General features: G+C 48.7%; 2 protein-coding genes across 7 annotated transcripts in view; one reads left to right on the top strand and one right to left on the bottom strand.

Annotated features, from left to right (window-relative positions):
• The window catches only part of ANKRD33B (ankyrin repeat domain 33B), a 47,936-nt gene extending 43,264 nt beyond the window's left edge, over positions 1–4,672 (bottom strand). For 2 of the 6 annotated variants that reach the window (XM_077310945.1, XM_077310950.1), the window contains exons 1-2: positions 4,531–4,666; positions 273–343 (exon numbers count right to left, since the gene is read on the bottom strand). In XM_077310945.1, the coding sequence (XP_077167060.1) occupies positions 273–343; positions 4,531–4,609 (150 nt within the window). In that variant the 5' untranslated portion in view covers positions 4,610–4,666. The other 4 variants (XM_077310946.1, XM_077310947.1, XM_077310949.1 and 1 more) reach the window with 4 other exon arrangements.
• SNRNP48 (small nuclear ribonucleoprotein U11/U12 subunit 48) lies at positions 4,487–14,768 on the top strand. The gene is made up of 9 exons (XM_077310951.1): positions 4,487–5,413; positions 5,593–5,706; positions 7,172–7,232; positions 8,165–8,233; positions 9,782–9,970; positions 10,821–10,942; positions 12,069–12,190; positions 13,471–13,635; positions 14,375–14,768. The coding sequence occupies exons 1-9, from the start codon at positions 5,378–5,380 to the stop codon at positions 14,412–14,414; spliced, it is 918 nt and encodes a 305-aa protein (XP_077167066.1). The 5' UTR covers positions 4,487–5,377; the 3' UTR covers positions 14,415–14,768.
• The last annotated feature ends 624 nt before the right edge of the window (positions 14,769–15,392 follow it).

Below are 15,392 nucleotides of genomic sequence, written 5' to 3'. Positions count from 1 at the left end.
ATGACTCCGGAATTTAAATTATGTTCTCACCAAAAGTTGACATCAAAACATCAAAGCACAGTTTATTTGATTACTAACTAAGAAGCAGTATTTCTACAAAAGTTCACACCAGAACATACATAAGAATTAGAAACTGTTCAAGACAAAAATTCTCAAAGAAACACACAACATACCCAGGAAGGATCACAGCACGATGCGCGCCATTCACAACAAACTACACACAACGTCCACCTAAAGGCCCCCACTGAGGTCTGGAAGGAAAAGGGGATTACCGAGTATAATGAATCACGGCCATACAGTCCAGGAGAAAAAGGGATTCCAATATGCCAAAGTCCTGACACAGCTGGAAGAGAAAAGACAAGAGGGCCCCTCAATATACAGGATACCATATGCAAGCCCAACACAGCCCACTTGGGATGTACAGGGCTCTCTGTTCCAAGTGGCCCTGGGCTTCAGGCACTATGAGTCACAGACAACAGGAAGGATGACGTTTGAGCCCAGTGGCACCTTTAAGACCAACAAAGCTTTTTTTTTTAAGTGTGGTTAAAATAAAATCTTGCTGGTGTGATCCAAATTCTCCAGATTTATTGGAGACAGCAGAAGAGCAGAGGGTAATTCCTTCCCATTGTCTGCCTCCAAACAGGTCACTCACAGCTCGACAACCCCTGGGGCACTTTGGCAGACCGAGGAAGAAATCCACACTAGTCAACCACATTGCCAGCAAATGCTTGTGAACGGCCGCCGTAAGGGGCAAAGCAGCTGGCACATTGCGAACGTTCCTGGCAGGGATTCCTAATCCGATCACCAGAAGACGGAGGCTCAAGTCAGCATGTCAACTTTAGGGGCACATTTGCAAAGCAGTTTATATATAGCTGTTCATATTGGGTTTTATGGACCAGCAAATAGAATGACTAATTGGCAGGCGAATAATTTGAAATCCCAGAACACCTTTAACTTGTTTCCTTTTCCTAGGCATTTTTGCTCTTCTTCTGCTGTTAACTAATTTGGCTGCAATTATGGCTTCCATAATATTCTTGTCGTCCTCCAATCCTGGCCCAAAGTGTGCCCCAGTTATTTTAGGCTACGTATATGCATAATTAAAGACATATTCCCCAGGGACTGCTATACAGACAGACATGCATGCATGCATAATAACAATTGTGAATTTATTTTTTAGTAAATTCACTCTCCTCTACAGGCACATTATGCAGGGTTCAGATTCTTCTAAATTTAATTTCCATTTAGTATTTCTAAGGAACAAAGAATTTCATTTAAAAATAGCAAAGCTGTAAGCATTGTTGGGATATAAAATAAGTTTTCATGTTTGAATAAATCACTTTAAATTGTTGAACAATCCAACAAACCCAGCGAGTCTTAAAGGTGCCACTGGACTCTGATTTTGTCTTGTTAAACCCAGAGAGTGTCATTGATCTTTCTGCCTTAAAAACAAACAAACAAACAAACAAACAATTCTTCCATCAAAGCAACACAGATGGGGGAAAGCTGCAGAGTCTGGAACCTTATTTAAACTGAGCTGTATAAATATGTGAAGTTAAAGGCAGGTTTAGAGATCAAGCATTTAATAGGATTGTGCTTTTAAATGCCTATTTATCCTGCATTTGACTGATCTATATTTAGAACTCTATGCTTTGCTTACTGGATGTCTGTCCTTCTATTCACAAGGTTGTTTCTTCAAGTTTTGCCTGCAGATTTGCATACATTCAGTCCTAAGTGCTTCCACCGCTTCCCCTCTAAAGTGAAAGGAATGGGCAGGAGCGGTAATATTGTTTGGCATATACTGGATGAAGAATAAACCAATATTTAAAAATCAAGATGTTATTGCGTTACTTTTAAAATAATAAACCAACATATTCTTGAAAAATTAAAAATGCTTTGATAAGAAAACATTTGAGTACGATTACCCGAATTCAGGCAGGTAGAATAGTATGTTCTTGCCTGGTATTCAGTTATTTTTCATTATGTTTTAGGAAGTTAAATTATGCTTAGGGAGGTAATGACTGTTGGAGTTCAAAAGGAACAAAAGTTCAAAAGGATCAAAAGTACAAAAGGAATGACTCTGCTTTTGTATTTTTCTCAGACGCTGCTTTAATAATACTGACCTTGAAAAGAGCAGCTGTGTTGTTTGAGAGATAACCTTTATTTTAACATATATAATTAGAAAGGATTCATTCATTCACTTATATTAAGTGAAGAGGAACTAAAGAGCCTGTTGATGCGGGTAAAGGAGGAGAGTGCAAAAGCTGGCTTGAAACTCAACATCAAGAAAACAAAGATCATGGCATCCGGCCCTCTCAATTCCTGGCAAATAGATGGGGAAGAAATGGAGATAGTGACAGATTTTATTTTCCTGGGCTCCAAGATCTCTGCAGATGGGGACTGCAGCAAAGAAATTAAAAGACGCTTGCTCCTGGGGAGGAAAGCTACGGCAAATCTAGACAGCATCCTAAAAAGCAGAGACATCACACTGCCAGCAAAAGTGCGTCTAGTTAAGGCTATGGTCTTCCCAGTTACAATGTATGGCTGTGAAAGTTGGGCCATAAGGAAGGCCGAGCGTCAAAGAATTGAGGCTTTTGAACTCTGGTGCTGGAGAAGACTCTTGTGAGTCCCTTGGACTGCAAGGCGAACAAACCGGTCAGTCCTAGAGGAGATCAGCCCTGCCTGCTCCTTAGAAGGCCAGATCCTGAAGATGAAACTCAAATTCTTTGGCCACCTCATGGGAAGGAAGGACTCCCTGGAGAAGAGCCTAATGCTGGGAGCAATCGAGGGCAAAAGAAGAAGGGGACAACAGAGAATGAGGTGGCTGGATGGAGTAACTGAAGCAGTCGGTACAAACTTAAATGGACTCCGGGGAATGGTAGAGGACAGGAAGGCCTGGAGGATCATTGTCGATGGGGTCGCGATGAGTCGGACACGATTTCGCACCTAACAACAACAAAATTCTTTAACCTCCTTTAAGGTTGAGTCATAAACTATTTAACCTTAAGTTTTAACTGATCAATTGTATCTTTCTGCAATTTGATTTTAACTGTTTCCAACAGTTTTATTTTCTCAACTATTCTTTTAGTTTATTTTTTTAACTGTTCTCTAACTTTTAACAATGTTAGGATATTCAGTAACGGAGCTTAATTATGGAAACAGAAATAAAATTTATATTAATTTTAACCTGAAATCCTCTATTTTAGTATTAATTGATTTAATTTGGCTATACCTGCTTAAGGATATTTTGTTATAAGGGAGTGATAGAGAAGTTGGGAAAAGGGCATAAAGGGGTAGAAGAGGAACAGTGAGAGGAGGAATGAAGGAAAGAAAGGTAAGAATTAAATTAAATATTTAATATACTTGGTCTTATTTGTTCGCAATTATGAGCAGGGAGAATGGTTGCCGTTTAGATCTAATAAATTCTCCTTTATCTAAACATAGTGCACTAGATTAGCGATCCCCAACCTGTGGGCCGCGGACCACATGTGGTCCATCGACTAATTTGGAGGTGGGCCGCAAAGGACGCCTTCTCCCCCCCCCCTTTGCAACACACTTTGGGTGTCATTGTCTCCCATCACTCCCAGATGGGACTATCTCGTTGCAGAGAAACAAGTTCAAGGTTCCCATTGATTTGTCATTGAGTTAAAATTTCCATGAAAATAAAATGTTCCTTATGTTCGTTGTTGTGGTGTGTCTGTATCTTATTTTGAAGGGATGTTTAAACATTACCATAGCGATCAGAGAGCATTAGGGCAGTGGTTGAGAGTAGAGGAGTAAACTACCCCCACACACACCAGGTCTCAGTAAAATTGTCAAGCGCTGAGTGGTCCCCGGTGATAAAAAGGTTGGGGACCACTGCAGTAGATAATTTATTTGGTTCTGATGTAAATACCTCTAATAGATTCCAGACTTTACAAGATGAGCAACTAGATAATATCCTAGGTAATGGTAAGGACAAGGGAATGTCCTAATGAAGACTACATTCAATCCAGTTCATTTATTTAGGGTCCTTTGACCAGCAATTTCCATCAGATGGACACACATGGCATCAGCATTTAAATTTATTTAAACATAATGAAGACTGCATTAAATTCCATCTAAGTGGGGGAAAGTGGTTCCCAGGCCAAAGTGTTTGACCTCCGAAGTGTGGAAAGTGGAACCAGCCAGGCGAGGCAGCCCAGCCAGATGGCTCCGGCCTCTAGCTGCTGTAAGGGATGTCCTCATAGAGACCCCTCGCCTTTCTCAGGCCATGCTGGACATAAACACACGAGGAGCGGGAAGGGAGGGGTGCAGTGCAGTGGAGTGGAGTGGAGTGGAGTGGAGGGGCCCAGCTCCAGGCCAGGAAAAGGACGACAGACCGACATGGAACATTCAAAGAACCCTCCCATCACTTCAAGGCGGCTGCAGACTGGGCTTGTTGGGATAAGCCTCAAGAAATTTCCGGACCAGTTTCAGCGCAGAAGCACATTTGCTCACTTGAGGGCAGAGTTTGGGAAACCCTCCCTCCAAGAGACCAAATGCCCGCAACACCTGGGCGTCTCGTCCGTCGGGAAGTCCGTCGCGTGTGTCTTTCCCCGCGGTGGCTGGAGGGGGAGCGGCCAGGGGCCATTGGTCTGCCTCCCGCAAGCGGACAGGACCTTGCGGAACGAGGGCGGCAGCCAAGCCGGGTCGCGGCTCCACTGACCCTACCCAAGATCTCCCATGGACCCACGGGGCGGCAGTTCCGCCTTGCTTGGGGCCAGGAGCCCGTGTCTTGAAGGCGGCCTTGGCCCTGCCCGAGGGCCCCTCCCAAGGACCCCCCCCCCTTGCACCCCCGGGGGCGGGGCAGGCCTGCCGAGGGGGCTTCCAGGGCTTCCAAGGCGTCGACGGGGGCTCTGGCCGACCCGCCCGCCGCATACCGCACGCGGCACCCGGGTGTGGAGCGGACGGAGGGCCGAGATCCAGGCCCCGGCGGGGAGCCGAGGAAGCCACGGAGCCATGCCCGACTGGGCGCAGGACGGAGCCCTCGGCCGACCCCGCTAGCTGGCTGGGCAAGGCCGGAGCCTGGCGCAGGCCGGGCCCCGCAGACGGAGACGGAGGGCAGGGGGGGGCACGAGCGGGGGGTCGGCCTTGGCGGGGGAGAGGCCACAAGGACCTCCTGAGGCGCCGCTCCCCGCCCCCGCCCCAAAGAAGCCCGCCGGGACCCGGGGGGGGGGAGGGGGGGGAGAGGGGGGAGGGGGACGCAGCGCTGCGGCCGGGCGGGGCCCTCAGGCGAGGAAGGCGGCCAGGCCGAGGGAGGGGGCGGGGCGAGGGGCGGATCCCCGCTCTGATTGGCCGCCGCAGCCGAGCCCCGCCCCGCCCCCTGGCCCCTCCGCGGCCGCGTCTTCTCCTCCGAGCGATGGCGTCGCGGGCCGCCGTGTGGCTGGGGGACCCGGTGAGGAGGCCCCGCGGGGGGAGGGGGGAGGGGGGAGGAGGGGAGGGGGGGAGGGGGGGAGGAGGGGAGGGGGGGAGGGGGGGAGGAGGGGACCCCCCCCTTCGCCGCCGCCGCCGCCGCCGCCGCCGCCGCCGCCGCCGGGACCTGACCCTCCCCTCCCCCCCTTCCCTCCCCCTCAGGCGGCGCGGGCGGTGTGCGCGTACGACGCCGACCACGTGGTGCTCGCGCGCTCCCTGGCCCGGCACGAGGCCTCGTGCGCGCTCCGGCGGCGCCGCTACGACCAGACAGAGCAGGTGAGCGGAAGGGCGCCGTTTCCACGGAGACCGGGGGGGGGGCGGGGACGGAGGAGAATGGTCACCTGGTCACTGGGACGGGGGGGGGGGACGTGTCGCTCCCGTCGCCTCACTTGGCGCCGCAAGGGGGAGGAGGCCGTGAAATGCCCGCCGCCGCCGTTATTATTAGCTTCCCCCTCGGCCTCCCCCCGCCTCTTCCGCTCTCCCACCGCCCTGTCGCTGTTGTGCCCCCCCCCTTTTGGACGGAGAGGCTGACGTAGAATCTCCCCGACCCCCTGCAGGAAATCCACAAGCACCTGCCCTCCCCCCCTCCCTCCCTCCCCCCCGCAGGGCCTTCAGCGGCATGCCCAAATGGCGCCCCCCCCCCAAAAAAAAAACAACAACACCAGAATCCCTGGCGCTCGTCTGGCCTGAAGGAAACCCCAGAGTGTTGCTCGGCACTTCCCTGGGCCTGCAAGAAACTGAATGGCGTCTTCTGAGTGAGAATAAAGTGGTAACATCACACGGTGTGATCTGGACTCTGCTCCTTTTGATACAGCCCCAAATCCCGTTTGCCTTTTTAGCCACAGGGTCACACTGCTGACTCATGTTCAGTGCACGCTCTGCTAAGATCACTAGATCCTTCTTGCACATATTACTGCCAAGGCAGGAGTCCCCCATCCTATAATGATACATTTGATTTTTCCTACCCAAATTCAGAACTTTACATTGATCCCTGTTGAATGTAGTGCATTCTATAGCTTCCCTGCAAAAGGATGGATAATTTTTGTGGTGCTGCCGATAGTCTAAAACAGGTGGGGACCACTGGTCCAAACCATGAAGGTGGTTTTATTTCCTTTCTGTCTAAAAGTCATGTGTTCATGAGGGTCCACATTTTTGTGCTGCTGCTCTGCCACAAACTGTCAGGTCCCCTTTTATTGTCCAGTCTCTAGTGCTGGCGTCCATGTGTGATGGGACACTGGACTTCTGTAGGTCTGACTTTTACTTTCTTCCCTCCCTTCTAAATATCATGATGCTTCATAGCCATGCACCTGTACAGAGTTCTGTTTCTTACATCCTAAGTGGTTCACATGATTGGTATAGTTGCAAGCAACTGTAATTTTACTGTAATAGCAACCAGTTGGTACGTATGCTTGTTCAAGAATTATGGCGTTGAACTAGTAATCGAAATGTGTGTCTTGTGTGGCAGTACAGGCATGATTTAAAGTAATTTGTGTGCATCTCCTGACATTCCAGGCATTCCTGCAAGGGTGCTCACAAACATCAATGTAAAGAACCACGAGTTGGCACCCCTGCTTACTTTCTGCTGCCAGCAGACATGTCCTCCGGTAGCGAGCATGGAAGCCGTTCTCCAGTTCTCCTTTTCTTTTGCAAACTGTGGGAAAACCAGCATTGATCACATTGCATCAACTAATCACACAGATCGTTACAGCATGGCTTGATTTTGTTGTATCTTATCTTCTAGGCTGAGATGTATGATTCTTCTTTTTTCTATGAAAAAGTGAAGATACCTTCTGTTCTAATGGGTGAGTTAGCTATATAATCTCCTGGAATTAAAAGTCTGAGGGGTCACATATTCTCACAGCCTTGGTTTACCATGAGATAATTTTAATCTCAGAGCTGCTTTAAAACAATATATGATCTTCCACCTTTCTACCTTCACTTGCAAAAATTGCACTTCAGGAGCTCAGTCTTGAAGGTGATTGGTTCATTCCCACGCATGACACCACAGAACATACAGTATTTGCTGGCGTATAAGACTACTTTTCCCCCCTGAAAAACATGCCTCCAAGTGGGGGGGTCAACCTTTACGCCAGGTGCCCTTCAGTTGGGATAGACATAGCTGCCCATAGTGGCCCATAGTACTGTAATGTAATGTAACAAACTCTATATTCTGAGTGGAAATGTTGGGAGGTCGTCTTATACGCCCAGTCGTCTTATACGCCGGCAAATACAGGTAGTTAAAATATTTTCTGGCTGTTGGAGATTTGTCTATCCTTTGTAAACATTGCTCAGCATGCAAAAGCATTTAAAAAACTTTGGCTAGCTCCCTGTGTGCACCAAAGCCAGCTTGGTGTAGTGGTTAGGTTCTAATCTGGCATGCCGGGTACGATTCTGCACTCCCCCACATGCAGCCAGCTGGGTGACCTTGGGCTCGCCACAGCACTGATAAAGCTGTTCTGACCGAGCAGGAATATCAGGGCTCTCTCAGCCTCACCTCCCTCACAGGGTGTCTGTTGTGGGGAGACGAAAGGGAAGGCAAATGTAAGCTGCTTTGAGCCTCCTTTGGGTAGAGAAAAGCGGCATATAAGAGCCAACTCTTCTTCTTCTTCTCCTCCTCCATCTTCTGTATTTCAGGCATCAAAAACTAAAGATGTATTTACATTTTATCTGAGTTCTGTAAATATCAAAGACGTAGAATGCTGCATAGGTAACACTTTCTTCTTACTCACTACAGATAAGAATTTACAAGTCCACATAATTAAACAAGCTGCTGCTGCTACAGACAGTGGAAGTTATTGTCCAGGTAAAGAGAAGCCAGGTTCTGGTGCCAGAAGGTTCCTACTGCTTGGTATCCACCACCACTGTCCTGATGCAGGCTGGAGTGGAGGTTGCAAAAGTCCCTGAAGTTCCGTTCTTGGTTCCAGTCCTTGCCTTATGTGCTGGAGAACATTCTGATATGGGACGGTTCATCTATCAATGTTTATATCTCCTCTTAGAGCAGTGGTCCCCAACCCGTGGGCCACGGCCTGGTGCCAGGCCGCGTTGGCCTTGGCGCCGGGCCGCAGCTCCCTCTTCCCCGCCCCCCCCCCCCCGAAGCGAGAAGCTCGCCAGGCCGCGAGCAAAGCGGCCGCCAAAGCGGCCGATTAGCTCACGGCCCGGCAAGCTTCTTGTTTCGGGAGGCGGGGGGGGAGAGAAGCTTGCCGAGCTGCAAGCTAATCAGCCGCTTTGGCGGCCGATTTGCTGGCGGCCCGGAGGGGCCGGGAGAGGGAGCCGCGGTCGCTGGCATGGCGGTGGCACAAACACGCATGCGCGTTTGCACTGGGGCTGCCGCGCGTGCGCGGGGCCCCGGGCCGCCCTCTCCTGCCACTCCGGAGCAGCGGTCCGCGGCAACCGGAAGGTTGTGGACCACTGTCTTAGAGCATTGTAGAAGTATTTGCATATCTGAAGCTCAGTTGTTCATTCTTCACTCTGAGAATAAGCCTAGCCCATGACGATACAGCCAGGCTGTAAACCGTCCAGCACCTTTATTTTTGCAACTATAGCATTGTTTCAATATGCAAATTTTCATGTTGATAATAATTGCAACCCATCTTCCACTAGGATTGTTACTGTAGCCCTTTTTACAGATGGAGAACCAAGTCTGGGAGGCTGTGAGTTAATTGGGTACAGTTTGAATCCAGCTGCAAATCGTTAAATTTGCATAGCTACGTAGAAGTCTTCTTGCCCTGCAAGGCCTGGGTGGGTGTGGGGTATCATGTAGACATTTTAAAGAAACTCCTAAATCCCTTATTCTGGGACAGTTGGAAACAGCTATCAGACAGAAGGCACGTGCTTAATTTGCCTGCTGATTATTTGCCAGAGCCTCACCTGCAGCTCTCCCCCCCCCCCCCAGCTGGGAGGAGGACAGGCCTGGAGGCAGGGGGATTTGCCAAGGAAGGAAGACTTGGTAAGTATGGAAGTGGTTAACTACTTCCATCCTGCTTACCTTCCTCTGTGCCTTCCTCATTTGTTATCAGTAAACATACAAAACTGATATTGAGTCCTGCCCACAGAGAGGATATACAGTTATGACGGCAATCAAATCAAACTGCATTTTGCAAGGAAAGATGCAGCACCTTCATTCTGTTAGTCACTTCCAACCTGAACTACAGGTGGTACCAAGCAGTCAGCTCCTGAGAAAAACCTATGTGCCGAGATTGTCTTAATGGCGAAGGTTCTCCTGAAAAGTTCAGTTCATCCTCTAGCTTTCTCTTCAAGACTGGGATCTTGAATTTCCAAAACCTTCTTTGTGCCCCTCTGGCTAGCAACACTGGCTTGCAATAACGGAGTCAACTTTTTATGCGTTCTTTAGGTGCTTATTCTACTTTGCCTGTTGACGTTCCACAAAACCACAAGCGTTCCATCTGTGATCTGACCCAAGCTGATCGCCTTGCACTCTATAATTATGTCCTCATGGAAACCCGGAACCAGAGATCAAGATCCCAGCTGGCAGAAAATGACAGTGATCTCTTTGTCGATTTGGCAGCAAAAGTGAACCAAGGTTTGGGCTGGGGTGGAGAGTATTATGGGAGTATTTTTTAATAGATGCCAAACTTGCAAAACATGAAGAGAGGTTTTGGCACATGGTTTGGGACATTTATTTCTCTTTAATTATGTTCTTTTGAGGGTTTGCTTTTGTTATAAATACATTATGGTACCCTTGGATTGCTAATGATAATCAATCCAGCAACTTGGCTATATTTGCCTCTGCACATGCTTTAATTCTTACAAAGCATTATATAATCGTAGAGTTGGAAGGGGTGTCCAGGGTGATCTAGTCTAACCTCCTGCACAGTGCATGGACTCTCGACTACCTGCTTACTCACAGTGACCCGAATTTCATGCCCAAGTGATCCCTACCACCACCTCCAAAAATCTTCAGAATCCAGCCTGGCCTGGAGGGAATTCACCTCCCGTCACACAGTGGCGATTAGCGATTACCTGGTTATGCCAGAAAGGGCCACAAGAGACAAACCCTGGCCCATCCCTTCCTGCCCACCCACTCCCCTCTGCCTAAGGCCATAAAACCCGCATTCCTGTCAGATGACTCTCTAGCCTCTGGTTAGAAACATCCAGAGAAGGAGACTTTGAACATGACAGTGGGGGCTGGCAGCAGCCTGCAGTTCTTGCACTTGCCCAGCTGCCTGCGGCAAATAGAAATGGCTTCCAGGCCTCCCAATTTAGCATCTGCTAAAAGGGTAGAGGGGTCAGCCACAGCCCTCTGCTGCATTTCACTGGCAAAAGGAGGAGGGACACATCACCTTCCCTGACCCCCCAAGCTGACTATGGTTGTAGCACTGCTCTTTTGTAAAGTAAAACAGTACATCTATTTTTGCTTCAACATCCAATAGATGATGGCCAGAAGGGTCCAAAATCCCACCTTGAAATTCTCGCAGAGATGCGGGATTATAAAAGACGGCGGCAGTCCTATAGAGCAAAAAATGTTCATATAACAAAGAAATCCTACACAGAGGTGAGTGCTGCGGTTGGGGAGTTTGGGTCAGAGCTCAGGGTCTGCCAGAGCTCCAAAGTATTTTTCAGTTTGAGTGACATTTCCACATTATAAAGTGTTTAGATTGGTCAGTAAATGCTTAATATGCTCCCTCTTGCAGCATTGGCCATCTCCAAGGGCCCACACCTGCGGCCACCCCCAAACTTTAGAGAGCTCCTGTCCAGCCCCACTCGTGCATCACCCCAGTAGTGAAGCAGCTGACCCCCCACCCCATCTGTCACGAAAGCAGACCACCCAGAGACTTGTAGCGTGATCCTAAAGAGTTACTCCAGTCTAAACGCAATGAAATAGATGAGCTTAGACTGGAGTAAATTTTCTTAGGATTGCACGGCAAGTCAGGAGTCTCCATCAGGGCTGCAGTGTGTGGGGAGAGCCCCTCATTGTTACTGCAGCATGGGGGTTCCTAGCGAGACAGCCAAAGCAGCACATCTGCCCATCAACGCCAGCTCTGCTCCACCGCCCTGGCCGGCACGTCCCATCAGTAATGCCAGCTTCGGGTCCCTCCCCCCCCCCCCCCACACACACACCTGGCCCGTCCTGCTCCTTCCTCACTGGCAGCGGCTTCTGTGCCGCCTCCTCCTTCCCCTGCTGCCACCATCTCTGGGTGGGGAAAGAGAACAAGCGAGGAGTGAGGTGGGGAGATTGCTGGGGTTGATGTTATTGTTGTTGATGCATCCTTTGCAACCAAAGTGGGTGGGATGAGGAGATGGGGAGGCTGGTTTATATTGCATTTGCATCTGGGGATGTGGCAGGGAGCACAGCCACTTGACATCTATGGTACCTCAAGGCCTGAAAGATGTTTCTGAGGTTCCTGCCTGGTCCAAAGGTTGGAAAAAGCTGCTCTACATCCTTGAGATGAAGCTCAAGGATGGAGGAATGTTGTCAGTTTATGGTGTTGGGGAATGGCCTAGTGAGGGCTTTTCATGCCCCAAGAGCATGGAATGTTGAGCGCTTGAGTCAGTTAAGGAAGAAAAGAGTGGCGGGAAATTAGCCTGGGGTATCGGAGAGGTGGGGATTTCCAGATTCTTCCTCCTTTTCACAGCCCCTCTTGTGCTGACTAATTTCAGTATATTTAATCTCTGCCCAGGTGATCCGGGATGTAATCGGGGTGCACATGGAAGAACTTGCCACACATTGGCAGGAAGAAAACAAGAACATAAAAGGTGGTGAAGATGGAAGGTTGACTTTCTCAGCAAAATCTTCAGGAAGGTAAAAATCAGCACCTGAAAAACTCTCCTTCTTGCATGTATACTGGTGCTCAGAATTGGAGGTGGCGTCATTTGTGATGGACTAGTAGCATAACCTCACATAGAGTATGTTGCTACTGTCTTATGAGATCTGTTGAGTGAGAGAGAGAGAGTGTGTGTAATGTACAGATAATATTTTACAAGTAAACAATCTGTGCTGCCTGCTGCCATCTCCAACCCACTTCTGGGGGATAGCTGTTAGTGGAGGTGGGCTGGAAGGGAGTCCAGGACAGATTCCAGGTGAACCAATCAGCATTCTCCAGGGCAAGGAAGCATGCTCTGGAACATTTAGATGTCGGTCTCAGAAAGGGAAGCATCCATGGGACAATGGCCTGTGAGGATCTTCAGTTACACAGAAAAGCAAGCGCTTGATTTGAAGCAAAAGATTTCTTTCATTGAGTAAGCATGGCCACTCAGCCTGGCTTTGTCGAATTGGAATGGGATGCAGCATCTAACACACCCCCACACACACACACACATGCTCCTGTGGGGTCCCAGGAGAAGAGGGAAGACTTCAAATAGTCTCAACAACCAGACAGAGATCCCAAAGTTGCATTCCAGAGGGGAACAGAGATAGATGGGGAAGGGATGAGAGATGCAAGGAGACGGTAGGAGGAATGAATGCAGGAAGGAGCATCAGTGCTGTAAAACATGGCCAACAGGTCAGATTAACCCTACATGCTAGCAACCTAAACAATCAATCTAAAATCATGGCAGAAACTACAGGGTTATAACAGCCCTGCCATTGCTGAATCTGGCTCTTTTGAGAGCTATGCTATTTTGCCTGGTAACATCTTATTTAAACCCAGTCCTTTCCACAAAGGAAAAAAGGCAACACAACAATTCTGTCTTTTGCTGCTAAGCACCCTGCCCCCAGTTATATGAGGAGCTGGCATGGCTTACTGAGAGTGGGGCAGCTGGGGAGCTGTTCTAGGAGAAACATGCAGCCGTTTCTCTGGCTGCTTGAGGACACTGCATGCGGACGCAGAAGCGTTATCCAATTTGGCCCTGGGGAGGCTTCCACCTAAGGAAGTCCAAGGTTGGTACCCAGAGTCAGGCCACGGCCCACCACCTCAAGGGGCCGTTGCATTGGCAATCCTGTGGGAGGAGTCAGGGAAGGGTATTTCCAAAATGTTTGTTTTATGTTTGGGGTTTTGGAAGGAGACCAGCTGTTGTTTTTCAGTTAAGGGATTTGTATCCTTTGTAAACATTTTCCATAAATGTTTCCCCCCCTTTCTTTAGCAAGGAAGAGCGTAGATCTGCATCGACTGATTCAAGACAGTCCTGTGGAAGTTCAAGGGATGTGCTTCATTCTAGATGCAGGAAGGACCCCAGCAGAAGTCCAGGCAAACAAAGAAAGAGTCAGGAGAAAGAGCGAGATGGGGATTCTCGAAGGAACAGAGGGAGGTGTGTCATTTCATTGGCCTCCGTGTCTTGGTGGAGTCCTTATACCCCTGTGCCTGTTGGATTCCCGTTAGAAGGTTCAAAGACAAGAAAGGGCTGGCCTGGAAGTAACCGGTGTCCTCCATACACTGGTTTAGTATGAATCCAGAGGAGCACATTCTCTTCTTCGTGTAATGCTGCTATGTGTCCTTTACAGTATTCCTTCTGCCCCAAATCCCAGCCTTAAAACAATTCTGCTGACAATGACTGAGACGGTGTTGTTAAACATAGAATTAAGTCTTGCTTGGAATACAAAGCTGGGACGAAAAGTGGCTTGATTTTGGAAGCCAACCTGAATAGGAAGACTCCAAGGAGGACACTGTGGAGGAAGGCAATGAGAAACCCACCTCTGATACCTCTCCCTTGGAAGCCCCTTGCTAGGGACACACCCACTCTGCAATTATGCAAGGCTGGTATCTGGGGGCTTACGATATCATGGTAAGAATCCACTGTGGAAGTTAACAGTGACAGACCAGAATGTCGGGATTTCTCTTGATACATCAGGAGCCCTACATGATGGAGTGGCTAACCCCTTTTTATCTTAACTGTCTTGTCAACCAAGCTGCTGTTGTGATTTCATGAGATTCATTACTTGCCCTGATCTATGTCATTAAAGGGCTCGTTTAGGGATACTTTGGATTTGTTTGCTGCATCCAGTGGAGACATAAATGTCTTCTATAACAGTGTGTTTAATTTATTATAGGGATGAAGACAAGCATCACAGCCGTAAGAGAAGAAAATAAGAAAGGACAATGAGGCTCATAAAAGATAAGGCATCTGCTTCCTCCCCAGAACATCACTGCTCCCTGCACCAGCCATGGCGATAACTGGGATCACGTTGTTGGTATCTTCACAACATCTTGAAGGACTACAGGAGACGCCAGCGGAGGCCTGATTCTCTGGGAGCCAAAGGCCATTGCAGTTCCAGTCCATGACTCCACAGATAAAGTGCCTCTGTGAAGAACATCATGAAAGCTCAGTTGATTATGCCAGCCTGACCTCTAGAGCTGTCTGTGAATTCCAAATTCCTCTCATGAGGCCATTCTGAACTAACTGATAACATTAAACTTCAGTGGTCTTAAACGGGCCTGACTTGACTCAAACTTGTTCTGTTACTTTTGGGGAGACAGAGAAAAACCTCAGCTTCTGTTGTGTGTGTGAATTGGACACTCCCGTCTCCTTCCTATCAAACAGCCAATCTGCTTTTCTGCCCCCCCCCCCCCCCGTCTGAAGCTTTCCCCCAACGGCCTCCGCCTAGGAAAAGTGTTGCTCAGTTCTACAGTGCCCCAGGTCCCTGCCCAGTTTGCTCTTTCTCAGCTATTAACTCACCAACATTTTATCCTCCTCCCATCTTGATCTGCATACCGCCCAATAGGGCAGTAGAGAAATTGAATACATAATAATATGTATGAGAGCTGTGATTTCTAAGACTCAGTATGGGTTTCGCAAGTCAGACCAACCTTATCTCTTTTGGAGAAAGTGACTACCTTGCTGGATCAGGGGAATGCCGTGGACATAGTTCATCTGGATTTCAGTAAAGCTTTTGATATGGTTCCACATGATATTCTTGTTCACAAATTGGTAAAATGCGGTATGGATCCTAATTCTGTCAGGTGGATCAATAACTGGTTGACGAATCGTACCCAGAGGGTACTTGTTAATGGTTCAGCATCTTCTTGGAGAAGAGTGACAAGTAGAGTGCCCCAAGGATCTTTCCTGGG

Source organism: Paroedura picta, chromosome 14, assembly GCF_049243985.1.
Source record: "Paroedura picta isolate Pp20150507F chromosome 14, Ppicta_v3.0, whole genome shotgun sequence".
In the NCBI taxonomy this organism is placed as follows: Eukaryota; Metazoa; Chordata; class Lepidosauria; order Squamata; family Gekkonidae; genus Paroedura; species Paroedura picta.
This window is presented reverse-complemented; position numbering and strand designations above follow the sequence as displayed.

What these genes read in the sequence shown, in the direction of transcription:
- SNRNP48 (XM_077310951.1), top strand. Translation starts at nt 5,378, where the DNA reads ATGGCGTCGCGGGCCGCCGTGTGGCTGGGGGACCCG. An exon ending in CAAAGAAATCCTACACAGAG is followed by an intron (nt 10,943 to 12,068) that starts GTGAGTGCTGCG and finishes ATCTCTGCCCAG; the next exon opens with GTGATCCGGGATGTAATCGG. An exon ending in TCAGCAAAATCTTCAGGAAG is followed by an intron (nt 12,191 to 13,470) that starts GTAAAAATCAGC and finishes CCCTTTCTTTAG; the next exon opens with CAAGGAAGAGCGTAGATCTG.